This window comes from Ambystoma mexicanum, chromosome 2p (assembly GCF_040938575.1).
Source record: "Ambystoma mexicanum isolate Mex_15411 chromosome 2p, UKY_AmexF1_1, whole genome shotgun sequence".
NCBI classification, from domain to species: Eukaryota; Metazoa; Chordata; class Amphibia; order Caudata; family Ambystomatidae; genus Ambystoma; species Ambystoma mexicanum.
In genome coordinates, this window is record NC_090923.1 from 26,384,264 (window position 1) to 26,408,063 (window position 23,800).

The window sequence follows — 23,800 nt, forward strand, 5'->3', positions numbered from 1 at the left end:
CTAAAGAAACCTTCATTGGAGTCTCCCATTCCTACCAACTTTAGGTCTAAAGAAGCCTTCATTGGGGTCTCCCATTCCAACCAACTTTAGGTCTAAAGAAGCCTTCATTGGAGTCTCCCATTCCACCTACTTTAGGTCTAAAGAAAAAAGAAAACTTCATTGGAGTCTCCCATTCCTACCAACTTTAGGTCTAGAGAAGCCTTCATTGGAGTCTCCCATTCCTACCAACTTTAGGTCTAGAGAAGCCTTCATTGGAGTCTCCCATTCCAACCAACTTTAGGTCTAAAGAAGCCTTCATTGGGGTCTCCCATTCCAACCAAATTTAGGTCTAAACAAACCTTCATTGGAGTCTCCCATTCCAACCAACTTTAGGTCTAAAGAAACCTTCATTGGAGTCTCCCATTCCTACCAACTTTAGGTCTAAATAAGCCTTCATTGGAGTCTCCGATTCCTACCAAATGTAGGTCTAAAGAAGCCTTCATTAGGGTCTCCCATTCCAACCAACTTTAGGTCTAAAGAAGCCTTCATTGGGGTCTCACATTCCTACCAACTTTAGGTCTAAAGAAACCTTCATTGGAGTCTCCCATTCCTACCAACTGTAGGTCTAAAGAAACCTTCATTGGAGTCTCCCATTCCAACCAACTTTAGGTCTAAAGAAACCTTCATTGGAGTCTCCCATTCCTACCAACTTTAGGTCTAAAGAAGCCTTCATTGGGGTCTCCCATTCCAACCAACTTTAGGTCTAAAGAAGCCTTCATTGGAGTCTCCCATTCCACCTACTTTAGGTCTAAAGAAAAAAGAAAACTTCATTGGAGTCTCCCATTCCTACCAACTTTAGGTCTAGAGAAGCCTTCATTGGAGTCTCCCATTCCTACCAACTTTAGGTCTAGAGAAGCCTTCATTGGAGTCTCCCATTCCATCCAACTTTAGGTCTATCACAAGCCTGGCCCTAGTGTCTAAAATCATGAAGGACGATGTGGTGACCAATTACAATCGTTCCAAGTCCTGCCTCAGTGTCATTCCTCCATTCCTCCATTCAGTCGGGCCCCCATCCTGCGCTCCTGGGATTCGGGGAGGACACTTTGGCAGCAGCGAACAGAGGCAGCGCAAGTCTCCTAATCATGCTTGATTTATCAGCTGCGTTTGACCTATTGACCCACACTGCACTCCTCCACACCCTCGGGTAAGTTCTACAGGATTCCAAGAGCTGGGTTCCATTACAAATCTAGGTGGCGTATCACTGTTTAAATACTATATTGGTTAATATTTACTACTTTTGAGTATGTTGTAGCTTTATAGGTTGCATGAAAAACGGACTTTTTTCATCCAAACTTATGTTGACATGCCTGATCGATGTACTGTGATTTGCAAATCAAATCAAATCAAATAAATTGCTCATGCCCTGTCTGTGCTTTGAAACCGAGGCCCTTCTTGGGAGTGCACTTGCAAAATACTGGCTGCTTGTTTTTACCTTCCATCACATTATGGCCTAGTTAGTATTTACTTCATAGGTTTTTACTTAATGCGACCTGATTAGGAGGTGAAGTACCTAATATATTGAATCCACCTTTTTTTATCCACAAAAAAGGATTAAGTAAAAAATGTAAAAGGCCCCTCGAAGTTTGGAATCTTTTTTTCGTGTAGTGAACATCTCTGCAGCCCATCTTCTCCCCGCTTTTCAAATGTAATGCAGAGAATAAGGACCTTTCTCGGCATTGCAAGTCATTGCGCAGAAGCTGAACTTATCAACTACTGTTTAAAATCCATGACGTCATCCGCGGGGATGCATAGGGAGAGCTCAAGATAATGCACGCAGCTTTTACGAGATACCCGATGCAGCCAGTATGCCTGGTACTTTGCATCCATAATCGGCAGATTCCAATAATCTAGCAGTTTCTCACAATGATCATATGCGATAATGGGAATTATTGCATGGTTATAAATGTCAAGTTGCAAGCTACTAGCTAAAAAAAAAAATCACGTACATAATATGTGCATTCGTAGAGCGTACGTTCACCCCCAGAGGGGCTTCTTGGCGCGATTGACAGATAACAGATGTTTATTGTTACCCAACTTAATGGTACTCAGTTTATCAACCTTGGATGGATGAAGGGTTGAGTGGACCTGCCAGGATTTGAACTTGTGATCATTACGTCAAACACAGGCCCTTGTAGTGGATGCATTAGTTCACTGAGCCAAAGACCCAGCAGACACTTACCACTCTGTTGTGCAATCAAGTTTATTTCAGATTGTTTTCATATCCATAAAACCATACAATCATCATGACATCATACACAATATAATTTATAGAGATGAGTTGTCATGTGTAGGCACCCATTCTGCCTTGTGGGTAGAAACACAGCATATGAGATACCATGCTATGCCAGGATTCCCCTCATATAAGTAACTAGCATAGGCTAGACACGGCCTGTTAGTAGAATGTAGTGCTTAGAGACTAGTGAAGCGCTATACACTTGGAGAGCAAGCTACATTGAAATAGCAATATAGTGCTTTAAACAGCAAGAAACACTCAAAGCGCTAGAGGCCTGTATTGGCCTATACAAACATCATTGTGTAGAGGCAGCCTGGTAGTGTCTTTTCATTTATTATTCATGCATTGCTACATGTAACCACTCGCATAGAAAAGCACCTAGATGCTTGACTGCTTGCTCAAGTATACAGGCACCGAAACACATTTAGTTCTATTTGCTGACATATACACCAGAAAGCCACGCAAGCAGCTTCGATTTTATTCTCCATAAAAGAAGCAGACAGCAGTCACACTGTGCAAAAGGCCTTGACTTTGTCGCTAGACGACGCTGTTCGTGGCATCTTGCTGTGTCATGATATTAAAAGAGCGTAGCTAGACACTCAGAGCACCATGTTGAGAGTAATAGTAAGACAAGACACTTCCAGCGCCTTGCTAAAAACTGATATGCCACCAGGCGCTAGGAAATATTATTGCAGCCCAGTGGGATGTTTACATACATCCCACACTAAGGGCAGGGATTAATCCCAAGTAATAATGGTTTGCATTAGAAGCGCAGAAACTGCGTTTGATAATTGGGGGGTTTCCATTAGGGCCCCATATAAACGCCCTGAAAATCCCATCTGGCTGGCTGGCAGATTAGGTTTTACAAGCTGAAGACGAGGGGTTGCTGCCCAACAGACCTGTCAAACAATGAACAGGGGAAGTGGCTCTTCATGTAGAAGAGTGCATCTTATAAGACTGCTTTTGGAATAGCTTGAATGAATGTGATGCTATAATGCTGGCCTTTGTTCTGCCAGGTGATTAATTCATTGGATAATATGTTTTCATTTTTCCATTTCAATGATGTTTCTCCGAGACATACCTATGGTCTAGTCCAGGACTTTGAGTTGAACAAGTTTCTTTGAACTTATTTGGTGTTGAAGCATGGACAGGGCTTTGGCAACTTTCTAAAAGAGATTTGTGAGTTATGCCCCATGTGGGGGTGAACAGTGCTTTTTGGTTTTTAGAAGAGATCTTAAATGTTGATTTGTTGGAACATTTAAGTGAGAGGAAATTGAGAGCTCGAAATAAATGTTATCTTATATAAAACGTTAGTCATTTCTTGATGCAGGTATGGAGGCACTCCTAACTAATGTGAAACTGTTATAATACAGCATGAACCTTCTTTTTCAATGATGACCTTCTGTTTTCTTCTTCCCTGCCCCTAATACATAAGTGAATTGCAATGTTATAATGAACATTTTGCAGATCCAGTGAGTGCATAGCAGCTAACAAGGGTTGTATTTGTATGTGCTTGTGTATATGGGCTGGGGGGGGACACATGCTTTGAGCCCCCATGAGGTGAACAAACAAACCCAATCAATGTAACTAGTGTGGCAGAGCAAAACCTGGCATTGTTATCAGAAGAGAGGCACGCCTTCTGGCCTCCGAGGCAGTGCCCGCTAGCTACGTAGCTGCGTGAAAAGGGAGCTAGTTCCTACTACTAGCGGGGGGCTTCCTCCTGTCCATTATGGTCATCGCTCTTAATTTAGCCTGGGTGGTTCCTTAGAACCCGTGACAAGAGTAAAATAACAAAACAAAGCACATAATTTCTTATTCGCCAAGAGTCAATCATAACTTGCCGTTGGCAAGTGGTGAGTGCAGATTTTGAGGCCCAGTTATTGACATTAGTTTCAAAACGTGCTGGACTCAAAATGAGGGTCATTTATTTATCTTTTTATTTTAAAAGCTCCATTATTGAATGTTTGATTTTAAAATATACTTACGGCAAGAGCTGATCCGGGTGGGCACACTATTCCTCTCATACAGTTATTGCACTTGGTCTGGTGATAGAATTCAAGAAGAGAAGGTCAGTAACTTCACAAAACCACAGCCAATCATATTTAGCAATGCCAAATGAGGAAGCAGTTTAACAAGTATACACATTTGAAGTTGCAAGGTACTAGCCAGGCATGAAACAGTCACTCCACACATGCACACGGCTTCTTACTCAAGAGTTGATTATCACAAGCCAATGGCTAGTGGCAAGTGCACATTTTGAGTCTTGAGATAAAGTTATATTCTATATTCCATATGATATAAGCTCCATGACAGGCCGCAAGCCTCAACACTGAACTCAATCAGCCCTGCATGGGCCTTACACATTATAAAAGGGTAATTCATACCCATTGGATTAATAAAGCAGAAACATAGCTGGGAAGCAACGGCATGCTGTACCAAGGGGCGCACCCAGGGATTACAAGTAGGGTGAAGGTGGAGCCAAGGAGCTGTGATGGGTGGGGGAGCGATGGGAGGTGGGATCCCAAATGGGAAGAATAGGGTTGGGCAGAGCGAGCAGGGATTGGCGAGATGCTCTTTCAAGAGTAGGGTCTTCAGGTCCTTCCTGAAGTGTAGGATGAGGGGGGCAGTCTTATCTACATTGGTCACCTGTTCCGGGGAGAAGGTGCATAGCAGGGAAAGGCATTCATTTGGACATAGTATATGAATTGTCTGTGTGGTGTTTTTATATCCAGGAAACCGTCATGGAATTTCCCTGTAGAAGGGCCTGTTCCTTTGCTTTGTCTCTATATCTTTCACAGGAAATCCTTACTGGCTCTCTGGGCCTCAAAGAACAAAAGTGAGAGTCACAAAGAAGACCATGTGTGAAACTACAAGTTGCTTTATGTGGGGATCCCACAAAGGAAGCACGTCCAGTAGCGTACAGGAAGGAAGCACGTCCAGTAGCGTACAGGAAGGAAGCACGTCCAGTAGCATACAGGAAGGCAGCACGTCCAGTAGCGTACAGGAAGGCAGCTCGTCCAGTAGCATACAGGAAGGCAGCACGTCCAGTAGCGTACAGAAAGGCAGCACGTCCAGTAGCGTACAGGAAGACAGCACGTCCAGTAGCGTACAGGAAGGCAGCATGTCCAGTAGCATACAGGAAGGCAGCGCGTCCAGTAGCGTACAGGAAGTCAGCATGTCCAGTAGCGTACAGGAAGGCAGCTTGTCCAGTAGCATACAGGAAGGCAGCACGTCCAGTAGCATACAGGAAGGCAGCACGTCCAGTAGAGTACACGAAGGCAGCACGTCCAGTAGCGTACAGGAAGGCATCATGTCCAGTAGCATACAGGAAGGCAGCTCGTCCAGTAGCATACAGGAAGCCAGCACGTCCAGTAGCGTACAGGAAAGCAACTCGTCCAGTAGCATACAGGAAGGCAGCAGGTCCAGTAGCGTACAGGAAGGCAGCTCGTCCAGTAGCATACAGGAAGGTAGCACGTCCAGTAGCATACAGGAAGGCAGCATGTCTAGGAGCGTACAGGAAGGCAGCATGTCCAGTAGCATATAGGAAGGCGGCATGCCTAGTAGCGTACAGAAGGCAGCACGTCCAGTAGCATACAGGAAGGCGGCATGTCTAGTAGCGTACAGGAAGGCAGCACGTCCAGTAGCATACAGGAAGGCGGCATGTCCAGTAGCATACAGGAAGGCAGCACGTCCAGTAGCATACAGGAAGACAGCACGTCCAGTAGCATACAGGAAGGCAGCATGTCTAGTAGCGTACAGGAAGGCAGCACGTCCAGTAGCATACAGGAAGGCGGCATGTCCAGTAGCATACAGGAAGGCAGCACGTCCAATAGCATACAGGAAGGCAGCATGTCTAGGAGCGTACAGGAGGGCAGCACGTCCAGTAGCATACAGGAAGGCAGCATGTCTAGGAGCGTACAGGAAGGCAGCACGTCCAGTAGCATACAGGAAGGCGGCATGTCTAGTAGCGTACAGCAAGGCAGCACGTCCAGTAGCATACAGGAAGGCGGCATGTCTAGTAGCGTACAGGAAGGCAGCACGTCCAGTAGCATACAGGAAGGCGGCATGTCCAGTAGCGTACAGGAAGGCGGCATGTCCAGTAGCATACAGGAAGGCAGCACGTCCAGTAGCATACAGGAAGGCGGCATGTCCAGCAGCATACAGGAAGGCAGCACGTCCAGTAGCATACAGGAAGGCAGCACGTCCAGTAGCATACAGGAAGGCAGCACGTCCAGTAGCACAAAGGAAGGCAGCACGTCTAGGAGCGTACAGGAAGGCAGCATGTCCAGTAGCATACAGGAAGGCAGCAAGTCCAGTAGCGCACAGGAAGGCAGCACGTCAAGTAGCATACAGTGTGTGTCAGACTTCCATTATTTCCAAGTACTGCAGATGTACTACAAACCATGTCATTCATTGTTGGTATACTATAGTGGTCTCAAAGCGCCTATGCTAGTCCAAGTTTTAGGGTAAACTGTGTATCCGCAAGGGATTGCCAGACCTTAGCCTGATGAAGGAAAATGAAAAGAGTGTGTAATGGGGGAGGGGGACAAGGTAAAAAAAAGAATGGTAGGAAGAATGCTGGGGAGATTGAGGTGAGTGAAGGAAGGATTGGAAAGTTGAGAAATTATGACTTGTTAATGTATAATATGGATGCATGAGGGGCCAGAGATATGCCTGGGTTATCCTAAATACAAGGTAGGCATTACTGACCGGGCCATCACTTGGATCCACCTTGATAATCTTAAAGAACAGTCTCTTTGGCAGGAGGAAGATCAAACAGTATGGCCTTCCTCTCACGGAGGAGATGTGTAGGAGTAGGCCAGTGGAAGGAATAATGGTATTTACCCCTAGGGTATGTGAGATATACAATGTGGATAACCAGTCATTGAGCCACGGAACAATACTTTAGATGTTGAAAGCGTGTCTACCCAGGACTGGCTAAAGTTGTTGATGCTTAGAACTTATGATTGCAATGGTGTGTTCTATCTCAAAGCTTTTACATTCAGCAAATCAACCATTGGCACTAATGGCCGCATTGTCTGTCCGCTGGCTGGGGCCTCACCTTGACTGCAATGGTCTTGTTTGTATCACATCGGTTTCTTTGGATCTGCAGGACCTGGGAAATACCCAGCACCATCCCATTCTTTGTCTCGTAAACTGCACCTTCCAGTGGGACGTCATTGATGTATGTCTGTATGAGAACAGGGTGAGCGGGTTATAATCATAGTCTAGAATTTGAGCACTGAATGGCTCCCTTTCAGAAACAGTACAAGATACTCACTGTCATAACTCCACCCTTTCAGGAACAGCACAAGATACTCACTGTCATAACTCCACCCTTTCAGAAAGAGTACAAGATACTCACTGTCATAACTCCACCCTTTCAGAAACAGTACAAGATACTCACTGTCATAACTCCACCCTTTCAGGAACAGCACAAGATACTCACTGTCATAACTTTACCCTTTCAGAAACAGCACAAGATACTCACTGTCATAACTCCACCCTTTGAGAAACAGTACAAGATACTCACTGTCATAACTTCACCCTTTCAGAAACAGTACAAGATACTCACTGTCATAACTCCACCCTTTCAGGAACAGCACAAGATACTCACTGTCATAACTCCACCCTTTCAGAAAGAGTACAAGATACTCACTGTCATAACTCCACCCTTTCAGAAACAGCACAAGATACTCACTGTCATAACTCCACCCTTTCAGAAACAGTACAAGATACTCACTGTCATAACTCCACCCTTTCAGAAAGAGTACAAGATACTCACTGTCATAACTCCACCTAACTCCACCCTTTCAGAAAGAGTACAAGATACTCACTGTCATAACTCCACCCTTTCAGAAAGAGTACAAGATACTCACTGTCATAACTCCACCCTTTCAGAAACAGTACAAGATACTCACTGTCATAACTCCACCCTTTCAGAAACAGTACACGATACTCACTGTTATAACCCCCCCTTTCATAAAGAGTACAAGATACTCACTGTTATAACTCCACCCTTTCAGAAAGAGTACAAGATACTCACTGTTATAACTCCACCCTTTCAGAAACAAGATACTCACTGTCATAACTCCACCCTTTCAGAAACAGTACACAATACTCACTGTCATAACTCCACCCTTTCAGAAACAGTACAAGACACTCACTGTCATAACTCCACCCTTTCAGAAACAGTACAAGATACTCACTGTCATAACTCCACCCTTTCAGAAAGAGTACAAGAAACTCAGTTATGACTCCACCCTTTCAGAAAGAGTACAAGATACTCACTGTTATAACTCAACCATTTCAGAAACAGTACAAGATACTCACTGTCATAACTCCACCCTTTCAGAAACAGTACAAGATACTCACTGTCATAACTCCACCCTTTCAGAAAGAGTACATGATACTCACTGTCATAACTCCACCCTTTCAGAAAGAGTACAATATACTCACTGTCATAACTCCACCCTTTCAGAAACAGTACAAGATACTCACTGTCATAACTCCACCCTTTCAGAAAGAGTACAAGATACTCTCTGTCATAACTCCACCCTTTCAGAAACAGTATAAGATACTCACTGTTATAACCCCCCCTTTCAGAAAGAGTACAAGATACTCACTGTTATAACTCAACCATTTCAGAAAGAGTACAAGATACTCACTGTTATAACTCCACCCTTTCAGAAACAAGATACTCACTGTCATAACTCCACCTTTTCAGGAACGATACAGGATACTCACTGTCATAACTCCACCCTTTCAGAAACAGTACACGATACTCACTGTCATAACTCCACGCTTTCAGAAACAGTACAAGATACTCACTGTTATAACTCCACCCTTTCAGAAACGGTACAAGATACTCACTGTCATAACTTCACCTTTTCAGAAACAGTACAAGATACTCACTGTCATAACTCCACCCTTTCAGAAACAGTACAAGATACTCACTGTCATAACTTCACCCTTTCAGAAACAGTACAAGATACTCACTGTTGTAACTCCACCCTTTCAGGAACAGTACAATATACTCACTGTCATAACTCCACCCTTTCAGAAAGAGTACAAGATACTCACTGTTACAACTCCACCCATTCAGAAAGAGTACAAGATACTCACTGTCATAACTCCACCCTTTCAGGAACAGTACAAGATACTCACTGTCATAACTCCACCCTTTCAGAAAGAGTACAAGATACTCACTGTTATAACTCCACCCTTTCAGAAAGAGTACAAGATACTCAGTGTCATAACTCCACCCTTTCAGGAACAGTACAAGATACTCACTGTCATAACTCCACCCTTTCAGAAACAGTACAAGATACTCACTGTCATAACTCCACCCTTTCAGAAAGAGTACAAGATACTCACTGTCATAACTCCACCCTTTCAGGAACAGTACAAGATACTCACTGTCATAACTCCACCCTTTCAGGAACAGTACAAGATACTCACTGTCGTAACTTCACCCTTTCAGGAACAGTACAAGATACTCACTGTCGTAACTCCACCCTTTCAGGAACAGTACAAGATACTCACTGTCATAACTCCACCTTTCAGAAACAGTACAAGATACTCACTGTCATAACTCCACCCTTTCAGGAACAGTACAAGATACTCACTGTCATAACTCCACCCTTTCAGGAACAGTACAAGATAGGAAACAGTACAAGATACTCGCTGTCATAACTCCACCCTTTCAGAAACAGTACAAGATACTCACTGTCATAACTCCACCCTTTCAGAAACAGTACAAGATAGTCACTGTCATAACTCCACCCTTTCAGGAACAGTACAAGACATTCACTGTCATAACTCCACCCTTTCAGAAACAGTACAAGATACTCACTGTCATAACTCCACCCTTTGAGGAACAGTACAAGATACTCACTGTCATAACTCCACCCTTTCAGGAACAGTACAAGATACTCACTGTCATAACTCCACCCTTTCAGAAACAGTACAAGATACTCACTGTCATAACTCCACCCTTTCAGGAACAGTACAAGATACTCACTATCATAACTCCACCATTTCAGAAACAGTACACGATACTCACTGTCATAACTTCACCCTTTCAAAAACAGTACAAGTTACTCACTGTTATAACTCCACCCTTTCAGAAACAGTACAAGATACTCACTGTCATACTCCACCCTTTCAGAAACAGTACAAGATACTCACTGTTAAAACTCCACCCTTTCAGAAACAGTACAAGATACTCTCTGTTATAACTCCACCCTTTCAGGAACAGTACAAGATACTTACTCTCATAACTTCACCCTTTCAAAAACAGTACAAGATACTCACTGTTATAACTCCACCCTTTCTGAAACAGTACAAGATACTCACTGTCATACTCCACCCTTTCAGAAACAGTACAAGATGCTCACCGTCATAACTCCAGTCTTCATCCTTCAGGCATGTGGCATTGCCTTCCCCTGATTGATACCAGGGTGCCCTCACTTGCTCTGACACATTAATCCAGTAAATGCAGCCCCACCACATGCAAAGTTCCCTGCCACGTGCCCACTCTACCTCAGCTCCTTTTAGCCCTAGCTATCAGGGCGGTGAGCATATTTTGCAATGGAGGAGATGTTGCTAGTGCGCCAGGCATGAAGCTTAAGTACATACCCTCCAACATGTTGGCAAAGTAAGTAGGTACCCTAAGCATGTATGCCCGGCCCTAGCACCCCCACCGAAGGCTGACCAGGGTGGTGGCAGGGAAGAGGTCCCCCTCCAGAAGATTAATTGGAAAATAGTAGAGATTGATGTAAATCCAGGTTACATGGAAAGCAACTTCAAACAGGCCCTACCACAGTTAAGCTTAAATGTACATTTTGCATATGCACAGAATCCAAGCTACTGAACATGTCAACTTTTCAAAACATGAATATGTTTACATTTTTCAACACTTTAAGAAATTGTACATTTTACTGTGGCGAAAAATAACATTTATTTTGTATTTGGAAGTCGGAAGCGGCTGTGTGGCGTGTGAGACTCTTTGCGAAGACGCCGGTTCGTGACACAGTGCGGCTTGACTTCACGTTGCGCACGCCGCTAGGTCCTTTCCTCTACCCCGTGGAAGACCGTGGAAGTCCGAGGCGGAAGACGGGAGTGGAAAACGCGAGGTAAACGCGTGGAGGAACGCGTGGAGGATCCTAGTAGGCAGTAGAGGGGAGTGAGACTGCTCTGACTGGGGCCCTCCGCGGATCCTGTAGCTCCTGTCCATAGCGTACCAGGTTAAGGCAGGCCAAGACAGGATCGATTGCCGCCGCCTGTGACAATACACCCACGCCAACGCATGTTCCTGCCGGCCCACTAAGCCCGTGAGCATTGTGTCTTGCGGGGCGGTGGATTGCCGGAGGACTAACAGTGAAGGTAACTATAGCTGTGTTCCGTGGCTGTGGCGGTGAATTTATTGTGAATTTATTTCACTGAGGCAGTGGTGGAGTGTGCATTACTCTTTTTTTGTCTTGCCCTTCGCTGCCCGACTCCCCCGCCCCCTCTACCCCGTATCCCATTTTTGGCCCTTCAGATGGCTTCCAGACGGTCTTCGGACTAAGAAGGGAGTGTAACAACTCTGGAAGATTGTGCCCTCTGAACCGTTGAGCTTGACAAGGGGTTGGGGGGTAAAGGATACTGACAATTAAAAGGAGACACTACTTGGACCTTAGTCCGTGGTGCATCAGTGCTAGCAGGAGCCAACAAGCCGAGAGATTAAATCTATTTCCTGAGTGTGAGTTATCTATTCCAGTCTTGACTTAAATGCAACCAGGAAGTGAGCGGAATCACACCACATACAACCTTAGGAAGTCTAAGGCTGTAATAACACATGTGAATACTCTGAACGAAGAGGTCCCTATGGGTAAGCGTAAGCCAAAAAAGGCTCAACCAGCTAACCAAGATGCTATTACGAAATTTTTTCCTGTCAATCATCCATGTGAAATTAATTCCACTGCGATTGAGCAAGATCCGCAGGACCAGCATGACAACGACCTATTGAGTGTGTCTAATTTTGATGACATTGACAATAATTCATTATTGGACTTATGTCTCAATATTCAAAGATCTATGACACCATTACCTGTTCTAAGGCCGACCAATATCGTCAAGGTGCAGGTAAATAGATCGAGATCAATGATCTCTGAGGAACGGCCAGTGGTTGGGGGACAAGAGAGACTGTCCATTTCACCGAACCTTGCGATGGTCTCTATTGAGGATGACCCGGATGTTGAAACTGACCAAACGGATAAGTCTTACCCAGGAGCAGTGGAAATCGCAGAGATTCAGTCATCTGTGGTATCGCTGCAATTTGCATTAAAAATCTTGCTGAAGATGTCGGGGCGTATCCTAGCCAATACTGAGTCCCTAACAATGATGGAAAAAGAGAGAGGAAGGAACTCTGACGAAGCAGAAATAAACCTGTCTGACGCTATTCATATTGCTGATGTAATTGGAGGGCAGCAGAGCCTGGAAATCGACGAAGAGGCAAATAGCCCTAACCCATTCTTCTCTAAAAAACAGAAGAGGTTGGCCAGGAAAGCGGGAAAGCCGAAAAAGTCTGGTGCGAAGTCTACTTTAAAGGCAGTGGAGAAAACATTAATTCTGCCTACCAAGAAGAGCAGGAAAAAATTAGCCAGAGCAAAAAAAAGGAAAGCAGCTGGTGAGGGTTGCCTGACCAGCTGGCTTCTACCTGAACAAATGGTGGAACTGGAAGCCGAGGAGGAGGAAGACCCAGGGGAGGATGAGATAGCCCATATAACTGTAGAAACGGTGCTAAGTGAACCAACAGTGCATGAAGTATTAGTAGATAAAGAGGATGAAGTCTCTGTGGATAACAAAACTACGAAGAAAGGAAGCCGAATATGCTTGATTAAGAATTTATACCAAAGCAAAAATACGAAGTGGCTATCGCGCTCTGAGCTTTTGAAAAGACTCTACGCTGTTCCACAACTACGGGTACTTAAATCAGAAGACTTCCAATTTGTGGAACCTCTGAAAGGTCCTAATACCAACGTTTCAGCATTACATTGTAAGTTCATAGCAACGGCTGAGCTGCTCAGAAGCTTTAAAGTGGAACTAAAAACAGTGGATGTTGAAGTGGACGCTGATATAAACGAAATAGACCTGAACAGTATCGAGGAAGAGGCAGTGTTTCCTTCAGCAATAATGACTCCTCCAAATCTCACGATGGACAAAAGGGTTGAAGCATCTGATGTTAAACAAGTGCTTAAATGGCTAGCAGACGCACTTCCCGAGATTTTATCCAGACCATGAGACCTATTGATTCTATCATGGAATTGTCGGGGTTTCGCGCATCTTCTGTCACCTGAAGGGTCAACAAAGCTATTGGAGAAGCAAAGTTGCTTCTGCCTACAGGAGACGTGGGCCACCGATCCCTTACTTTTAGACGGCTTTGTACTCCACCACTCATCCGCCAGAAGGGGTGAAAAAGGCAGACCGTATGGTGGTATGGCGATAGGGGTGACAAATGCTCTGGTTTCAAGAAAGATTGACTCTAATCTTGAAAGTAACTTGATGGCAGTAGAAATAACTTTGAACAGCAAGGACCCCTTGGACAAAATTCTGTTGATAAATCTTTATAACCCCCCTGGGGCAACCTTAAGCGTACAATTACAAGATTCCCTCCATGACATATTGGCCACATGGCTGACATCATCTGCTGGTGCAGGGATAATTATTGCTGGGGATTTCAACTGCCACATGAAGGGACGGGAGAGTAAAACGGGAAATGTGAAATTGAAAGATCGGAGTGAGATGGTCCATAATAAAAAAGGGGTGGAAGGGGAAGCTTGGGAATATTTGTTTGAGTCCTGGGATCTGACAATGTTGAATGGTAGAACGATGAGTGACCACCCGGGCCATCAAACATGGACAAATGGCAAAGCCCACAGCACGTTGGACTACATATTCGTCTGCCCCAAGATTCTTCATTTAGTGGAAGACATGATTGTTAATTCTAATGAGTGGAGTGATCATGCTGTCCTGAATTGTGTAATCAGTAGTAGTAGAGAACAACACCTACGTAGTAACCTAGGGGTGCTGAAAATTAACACGTCAGGCAACAGGATCTCCTGGTCAGATAATAATATAGCACTTGCAGTTGAGGCTTTGGGGGCACTTGAATTTCACAAAGGCCCCAATTTCAGTGCAATGAGTATTGAGGCCATTGAGAATTGGATTCATGCTTTTGTGGGTACGCATGCATCGGTGCCAATAGGAGCAATGATAAGTCAGTCGGGTAAAAAAGTACCTTATGATAAAATCATCAGAGACATGAAGCGGACCTTTCGAGCAGAACTCCGCTGGGTTAAACGAGCTTTTTTACCTGGTGAGAACTGCTTTGTAAAGATAAGGGAAATCAAAAATAGATACAGGTCAGCTATTAAGGTAAAGAGAAGGGCGGATAAGCTACTTTCCTGGCAAAGATTAGTAAAGACCATTTGTGAAGGTAAGACACGTAAAATATGGTCTCTTTTAAGTGAGGCAAGTGGAACACAAAAGGGAGCTCTAACTAATCCTATTGAGGCTGGGGTTTGGGAAAAATTCCTAGAAAACCGAAACTTGAAAGATGATAACGATAGCCTGTTAGGTAGCCCCCCGACAATTGCCCCGATTATAGTTTCATTTGAAACTATTCTGAATAAAATTGGAGAGATAAAATCTTCTCGAGCGCCAGGTCCCAATGGCTTAGCCAATATTGTTATAAAATCTCACCCAGAGTTCTGGGCAAGATTATTAGCTATGTTATTTAAGAAAGTCTTAAACACTGGTAAAATCCCCCTCTCCTGGCAACAGGCGATATTAATCCCGGTATATAAGAAGGGAAGCAGACTTGACCCCAGTAACTATAGGTTGCTTTCTATGCTTGATGCATCTGGGAAGATATTTGCTTCCTTACTCCTTCAAGAGCTGCAAATATGGGCTGAGAACTCTGGTGTTCTATCAAAATTCCAGAGTGGGTTTAGACAGGGCTACTCTACTTCCTATAATATCATGGTCATGGACATTCTTAGATCGAGAGCTCTCAAACCGGGGGCAACACCATTATACGCTTTATATATAGACTTTACAGCAGCTTTTGATTCGATTCCTAGAAGCCGGCTATGGAAGAAATTGCAGGTAATGGGATGCCCGGAAGGACTAGTATACTATCTTAGACTCCTCCATCAAAATAATTTCACTAGATTGAGACTTGATCAAGATGGTCGTATGACTAAGAATGTATCCCAAAATAGAGGAGTAAAACAAGGTTGTGTCACCGCTCCCCTAATCTATAATTTATACGTCTATGATATACCGATGGCAATAGCTGCAGCAAACAATTGCCCACCAAAAATAGGTAAATCTACTTGTCCCGTATTAGCATATGCAGACGATTTGGTTATCCTTGATTATACCATCAGTGGGATCCGCAGATCAGCGGTTGCATTGTGGGATTATGCAGAAGCCAATGGCCTTAGCATTAACCTAGGAAAAACCAAGCTTATGCGCTTTACCAAAAAGAAGATATCACGGGTACAATTAACAGTAGGCCTGGAAAATATTTCATATGTCCCCCACTATCGATATCTGGGGATTGATTTTGAAACCTTTGGAGATTATGCGTTATGTAAACAATCGCGCAACATCAGAGCGGCACAACTGACTGCTCTATTCCATAAGTTCACGGCCCAGCAGGGTGGTTTCACCCTTTGGGGAACACGCCAACTATACCTACAAGCCTTTTCTCCTGCCATAACCTATGGGCTGGAAGCACTTCTTGACATAGAATTAAATTGGCTTCAGGTAATTGAAGGTAAATTCTGGCGTGTGGTTTTAGGCCTACCCCCATGTATACCGATGGCCATTATCAGACTGGAATTTGGTCTGATCTCACTAAAAGCAACTGTACTGAAGAAGCGGGCCATGATTTATTTAAGGATGACCCGTGATGCAGGGAATGGGCTCCTAACAGCTGTCTACCAAGAAATGGCCAGGGATAAATCGTCTTGTGCTACAATACATCAGATGTCCAGATTTTATGCTGAAATAGGTTGGCAAATTCGAGAAGGACCCTACACAGAGGAAGCTCTTAGGGCCCTTAAGAAGCGCATCGAACTCTGGGATTGGTTGGAGAATTTTGAACATCTAAGGAACCTAAAAACCTATAAATTCGTCCAATATAGACTCTATGAATTCAAGAAACCTCAGAGCTACCTGAACATCTGTCCATCTGTCAGGCTTAGACGATTTATTTTATTACTTAGATTAGAGCAATTACTAACGTTCACGAATACTGGGCGCAAAGATAAGATAGCCGCTGAACTGCGCACATGTCGATTATGTAAAAATAAAGACCAGCAGGAAACGGCAAAACATCTCCTAACTGACTGCCCTGAAATGAATATAACAATCTCCTTTTTGCTAGGACCGTTTGCCCATGATATTAACTACATCAAAGAAGATCTATTCTGGCACCATTGTGTAAATTCTAACAGTATGCGATTACTGACAGCATTGTATACTATCTGGCTGAGTGTGGAAGCTAGATTGGGTATAAAGTTGTAGCATAGCTAATAAGAGTTGCTATAGCTAAGTGGAGACTATTGTGAATTGAAGCAACGAGATTTAAGCTTATATAAAATCCTCTCTGCTTACTCCTAACTCCTTATACTTTATTAGAAATCTGATTTTAAGAGACTATTAATGTTGAGTGATAGGTTGATTGTGTATATTTCTATAAGAATGTTTTTTTATTCTTCTTCTTTTTCCCTCTTTTTGTTTATTTTCTAAATATTGATATATTTTTATTTGTATTTGTGTAAAGTTTAATAATTAGAACTGTAACACGATAAATATTATATATTTGTATTTTATTGTTTAAATAACACTTGGCAGTTCAGCCTAAATAGGGGTTTATGATTTCACCAAGGAACATTTATACTATGTTTTGTGATTTTCTGTATAGCGTCTAACTTCCATTGTCATAGCCTCAGAGCGCTTTGGTTGTCTGGGGGTACTGCAGACTACAGTCTGAACATACATGAAAATAGTACACTTATTACATGCAAAAGGAGGACATTAAGAACAGGCCTAGTTAGGCCCAGTTAGTACAGCAAGGACAGGTCCCATTAGGCCCAGTTATGTTGGGAAGGGGGCAGCCCCGTCCCACCGCGCTTTAGAGTGAGGCGAGATGCATTCGAAGCACTATGACGGGCCGCGGGGGAGGAGGGACGGTGAGAGGAACACCTCCCAGTTTAACAGGACCATACTCCGATATAACCAGCATAAGGCACGAGCAGCATTGCTATTTTCGCGTAGATATTAGTACCCACAGGTAGAAGAGTAGGCCTGCGCGCTAAATGTGGAATTGCATGCATGAGGCCCAAATTCGCAAGGCCAGAGAAATCTCCAGCCATGCCCGAGCTCCCATGAGGACAGCCCACAGCCCCAAACACTACACGCCTATTCATTGTTCTAGCAGTGTTGCAAAGATGTTCGAGAGGAATGTGCCCTACAAGGCCGTGATCACAGTCCAGTGCCTGGTGTGCATGTCATCTCACACTGCCCACCCGGCCCATCCCCGGGCGACCACGATTTATAGCCCATACAACTGACTAAAACCCAAGAACTCCGAATTCCATGGCACCAGGTGCCCTTTGACCACCAACTCCAAAGTAACAAGTCCTGAGAGGTTCAAAGAGAAAGGACAGGGCATATTGTTGAAGCGACAGTTGTGTGATTTGTATTGCGAGGTGCTGGGATGGATTAATTATAGGTCAAAAAGAGGGTGGAGACCTTGGAGCCGGATGGCGCAAAGGGGAGTGAGTGAAATGTGTGTGTGAAGATTAGAGTGCCCCAGAACCTCCTTTGTGTTTGTTTTAAGGCCTGCCAAGTACACAGTATCAGTGATAAAATAAGTTGTATGATAGTATAATTCATTTGTTTTCTGACCTTCAACGTGAGAAGAAGAGGAGCCCCGCAGCACCCACGTAATGGAAGACGGACAGACGGGGCTGGGACCAACAGACCGGCACCCCTTATGGGTAAAGGTGGAACATGTATAGGGTCCATCCAATCAGCCGTGCAGGTTTTTACTGTATGTTGTTGCGTCATCATGACGCGGTGTATCTTTAAAAATTTCTGCTTGTACCTTTCTTGCAGACCGTCCTTAGCAGCAGAGTTTTTTGCTGTTGCTCTCATCTGCGTGTGAGATTAAAACGTGTTATCCTTACAAGATCAACTTGGGCCTTTCTTCCCTAGCGGGTTGTGTTGTCACTTGTGTGAGCGTTCAGAGACTTGCCTTCAATTAGCACAGCCCTTTAGGCCCAGTTGGCACAGCAAGGACAGCCCCTGTTAGGCCCAGTTAACACAGTAAGGGAAAGACCTATTTGGCCGACATTCAGATTCTGTTAGGTCTTGTAAGCCCAATGAGGGCAGGTTCCATTACGCTCAGATAGCACAGGGGAGGTTCCTTTAGGCCCAGTTAGCACCATAAGAGCAAACAATTTACTTACGCCAGTAATGTCCTATCTGATGGACTAGTCCTTCCTCCCACAAATTCCTTTTCTTGGATATATTTCCTCTAGCGCCAATTGCCTTTAGAAGCCACCGGAGGGCACAGCATAGGTCTGTGTCGGGTCCGCCAGACAAAGTTGCAAACCCCTGATGCAGGAAGTGATGTCAGAGCCAGCATCTAGGGAACTGCGCCCCATGACCTCAGTGTCTCCTTTTTCCCTAGCACTCAGCAGTTCAGGTAGCTACCAAGAGGGGCAGGTTGGGAGGGGGATGAGGAGTCTGTGGGAGGAGGCACTAACCCATTACGAAGAACATTAGGGAGTGGTAAATCATTTGTTTGTCTAATGGATTCCTTCCCCCCAAAAGATTCCTCATCTTAGAAAGACTTGCAACAGCTTGCATTGTGAATGTTTTCACTTTGAAAATGGTTTTTACACCCACCCTGGTCAGTCACCAACCATTACGTATTTGTCGATAGCGTGAGTCAGATTTTCTGTAAAAAGAAATTCTAACCATTGGGATTTCGATCCAATTCTGTCAACCAGTTACATTTAATTTTCAGTTCCCCTCACATGGCAGCACTATACCTGATTGCCTTTCTTGTAGAATGTGAGCCAGTAGGTGAAGCCCAGCATGGTGGCCTTGTGGGCACCGTTGAGCAGGTCTGCCTGTCGAAGCTTCTCGCCCAGTATAACGTGGTATTTTAATGTTTCATGGTCCTGGAAGCCAAAAACAGAACTGCTTCAGATACAAGTTTAGGGGAGAAGACCCTGCAAGTATACGTCTAACAAACTGGAAGTCAAAACACTTTGATGATTAGCATTTTGGCAGTAAATGATGGAAGCCAATAGCTAGGTGAGGGGCCTGGTATAACTCCTCCCAACTTTAATGTTCAGATGTTAGGAAAAAGGTACGACAGAGCAGCCAGTGGTAATAGTGTTATTGCCATCTTATCTGTGAGGAGAGATTTGTGGAAACATTCAAGGGTAAATAACTGGCCATCTGCAAGTAAGAACCCTTTTGAGGCTGCAAGTCATACTTAAACACACTGCTGTCAATGGAAGTCTTTAACTTCATGCCCCTTGCTTTGGGGTTTTGTTGGCTCTTTCTGGACTTACAAATGTCCAACTAGGGCTTCACTCCAGCAGTGATTGTCAGCCATGTACCTGAGTCCCATAATCAGGTCCCTCCCCAAAAAGGTTTTAGGTGAATTTTACATGATTATCTGACATGCAGGTAAAGATCCAGAGGACCTGTGTGTGCTGCTGAGCCATACACTGTGCAGCCCAGACTTTGTAATACCCATGATGCCTCACATACTAGGACTGGCACCCTCAATTTCATTTGTAGACCAAACCTCCACACTGGTATAGACACTCGCCCAATGAGGTCATGTCTTAATAGCGACTCCATGAATCTCCAGTGCCTAACTACTAGACTGTACACCCCCATGCCTTAAGCAACACACCATAGACCATTGATGCCTTAATACTAAACTAAATCACCTCCATGCGGCTCTCACGTCACCATGGGTCCCCTGTGCCGTACTACTAGACTGTACACCCTCCATGCCTTAAGCAACACACCATAGACCACTGATGCCTTAATACTAAACTAAATCACCTCCATGCGGCTCTCACGTCACCATGGGTCCCCTGTGCCGTACTACTAGACTGTACACCCTCCATGCCTTAAGCAACACACCATAGACCACTGATGCCTTAATACTAAACTAAATCACCTCCATGCGGCTCTCACGTCACCATGGGTCCCCTGTGCCGTACTACTAGACTGTACACCCTCCATGCCTTAAGCAACACACCATAGACCACTGATGCCTTAATACTAAACTAAATCACCTCCATGCGGCTCTCACGTCACCATGGGTCCCCTGTGCCGTACTACTAGACTGTACACCCTCCATGCCTTAAGCAACACACCATAGACCACTGATGCCTTAATACTAAACTAAATCACCTCCATGCGGCTCTCACGTCACCATGGGTCCCCTGTGCCGTACTACTAGACTGTACACCCTCCATGCCTTAAGCAACACACCATAGACCACTGATGCCTTAATACTAAACTAAATCACCTCCATGCGGCTCTCACGTCACCATGGGTCCCCTGTGCCGTACTACTAGACTGTACACCCTCCATGCCTTAAGCAACACACCATAGACCACTGATGCCTTAATACTAAACTAAATCACCTCCATGCGGCTCTCACGTCACCATGGGTCCCCTGTGCCGTACTACTAGACTGTACACCCTCCATGCCTTAAGCAACACACCATAGACCACTGATGCCTTAATACTAAACTAAATCACCTCCATGCGGCTCTCCCGTCACCATGGGTCCCCTGTGCCGTACTACTAGACTGTACACCCCCCATGCCTTAAGCAACACACCATAGACCACTGATGCCTTAATACTAAACTAAATCACCTCCATGCGGCTCGCACGTCACCATGGGTCCCCTGTGCCGTAATACTAGACTGTACACCCTCCATGCCTTAAGCAACACACCATAGACCACTGATGATTGAATACTACACTAAATCACCTCCATTCTGTATTCACCTCTTCATGCACCCCCAGTGCCTTCATACAAGACTGTACACCCTCCATGCCTTAAGCAACACACCATAGACCACTGATGCCTTAATACTAAACTAAATCACCTCCATGCGGCTCTCACGTCACCATGGGTCCCCTGCGCCGTACTACTAGACTGTACACCCTCCATGCCTTAAGCAACACACCATAGACCACTGATGCCTTAATACTAAACTAAATCACCTCCATGCGGCTCTCACGTCACCATGGGTCCCCTGTGCCGTACTACTAGTCTGTACACCCTCCATGCCTTAAGCAACACACCATAGACCATTGATGCCTTAATACTAAACTAAATCACCTCCATGCGGCTCTCACGTCACCATGGGTCCGCTGTGCCGTACTACTAGACTGTACACCCTCCATGCCTTAAGCAACACACCATAGACCATTGATGCCTTAATACTAAACTAAATCACCTCCATGCGGCTCTCACGTCACCATGGGTCCCCTGTGCCGTACTACTAGACTGTACACCCTCCATGCCTTAAGCAACACACCATAGACCACTGATGCCTTAATACTAAACTAAATCACCTCCATGCGGCTCTCACGTCACCATGGGTCCCCTGTGCCGTACTACTAGACTGTACACCCTCCATGCCTTAAGCAACACACCATAGACCACTGATGCCTTAATACTAAACTAAATCACCTCCATGCGGCTCTCACGTCACCATGGGTCCCCTGTGCCGTACTACTAGACTGTACACCCTCCATGCCTTAAGCAACACACCATAGACCACTGATGCCTTAATACTAAACTAAATCACCTCCATGCGGCTCTCACGTCACCATGGGTCCCCTGTGCCGTACTACTAGACTGTACACCCTCCATGCCTTAAGCAACACACCATAGACCACTGATGCCTTAATACTAAACTAAATCACCTCCATGCGGCTCTCACGTCACCATGGGTCCCCTGTGCCGTACTACTAGACTGTACACCCTCCATGCCTTAAGCAACACACCATAGACCACTGATGCCTTAATACTAAACTAAATCACCTCCATGCGGCTCTCACGTCACCATGGGTCCCCTGTGCCGTACTACTAGACTGTACACCCTCCATGCCTTAAGCAACACACCATAGACCACTGATGCCTTAATACTAAACTAAATCACCTCCATGCGGCTCTCCCGTCACCATGGGTCCCCTGTGCCGTACTACTAGACTGTACACCCCCCATGCCTTAAGCAACACACCATAGACCACTGATGCCTTAATACTAAACTAAATCACCTCCATGCGGCTCGCACGTCACCATGGGTCCCCTGTGCCGTAATACTAGACTGTACACCCTCCATGCCTTAAGCAACACACCATAGACCACTGATGATTGAATACTACACTAAATCACCTCCATTCTGTATTCACCTCTTCATGCACCCCCAGTGCCTTCATACAAGACTGTACACCCTCCATGCCTTAAGCAACACACCATAGACCACTGATGCCTTAATACTAAACTAAATCACCTCCATGCGGCTCTCACGTCACCATGGGTCCCCTGCGCCGTACTACTAGACTGTACACCCTCCATGCCTTAAGCAACACACCATAGACCACTGATGCCTTAATACTAAACTAAATCACCTCCATGCGGCTCTCACGTCACCATGGGTCCCCTGTGCCGTACTACTAGTCTGTACACCCTCCATGCCTTAAGCAACACACCATAGACCATTGATGCCTTAATACTAAACTAAATCACCTCCATGCGGCTCTCACGTCACCATGGGTCCGCTGTGCCGTACTACTAGACTGTACACCCTCCATGCCTTAAGCAACACACCATAGACCACTGATGCCTTAATACTAAACTAAATCACCTCCATGCGGCTCTCACGTCACCATGGGTCCCCTGTGCCATACTACTAGACTGTACACCCTCCATGCCTTAAGCAACACACCATAGACCACTGATGCCTTAATACTAAACTAAATCACCTCCATGCGGCTCTCACGTCACCATGGGTCCCCTGTGCCGTACTACTAGACTGTACACCCTCCATGCCTTAAGCAACACACCATAGACCACTGATGCCTTAATACTAAACTAAATCACCTCCATGCGGCTCTCACGTCACCATGGGTCCCCTGTGCCGTACTACTAGACTGTACACCCTCCATGCCTTAAGCAACACACCATAGACCACTGATGCCTTAATACTAAACTAAATCACCTCCATGCGGCTCTCACGTCACCATGGGTCCCCTGTGCCGTACTACTAGACTGTACACCCTCCATGCCTTAAGCAACACACCATAGACCACTGATGCCTTAATACTAAACTAAATCACCTCCATGCGGCTCTCACGTCACCATGGGTCCCCTGTGCCGTACTACTAGACTGTACACCCTCCATGCCTTA

General features: G+C 45.1%; 1 protein-coding gene across 1 annotated transcript in view; it reads right to left on the reverse strand.

Annotated features, from left to right (window-relative positions):
- Positions 1-23,800, reverse strand: part of STAB1 (stabilin 1) — a 1,160,316-nt gene that overhangs the window by 562,747 nt on the left and 573,769 nt on the right. The window contains exons 34-36 of the mRNA XM_069643183.1: positions 19,390-19,521; positions 7,335-7,463; positions 4,258-4,314 (exon numbers count right to left, since the gene is read on the reverse strand). Coding sequence (XP_069499284.1) covers positions 4,258-4,314; positions 7,335-7,463; positions 19,390-19,521 — 318 coding nt within the window. The remainder of the gene's footprint in view (positions 1-4,257; positions 4,315-7,334; positions 7,464-19,389; positions 19,522-23,800) is intronic.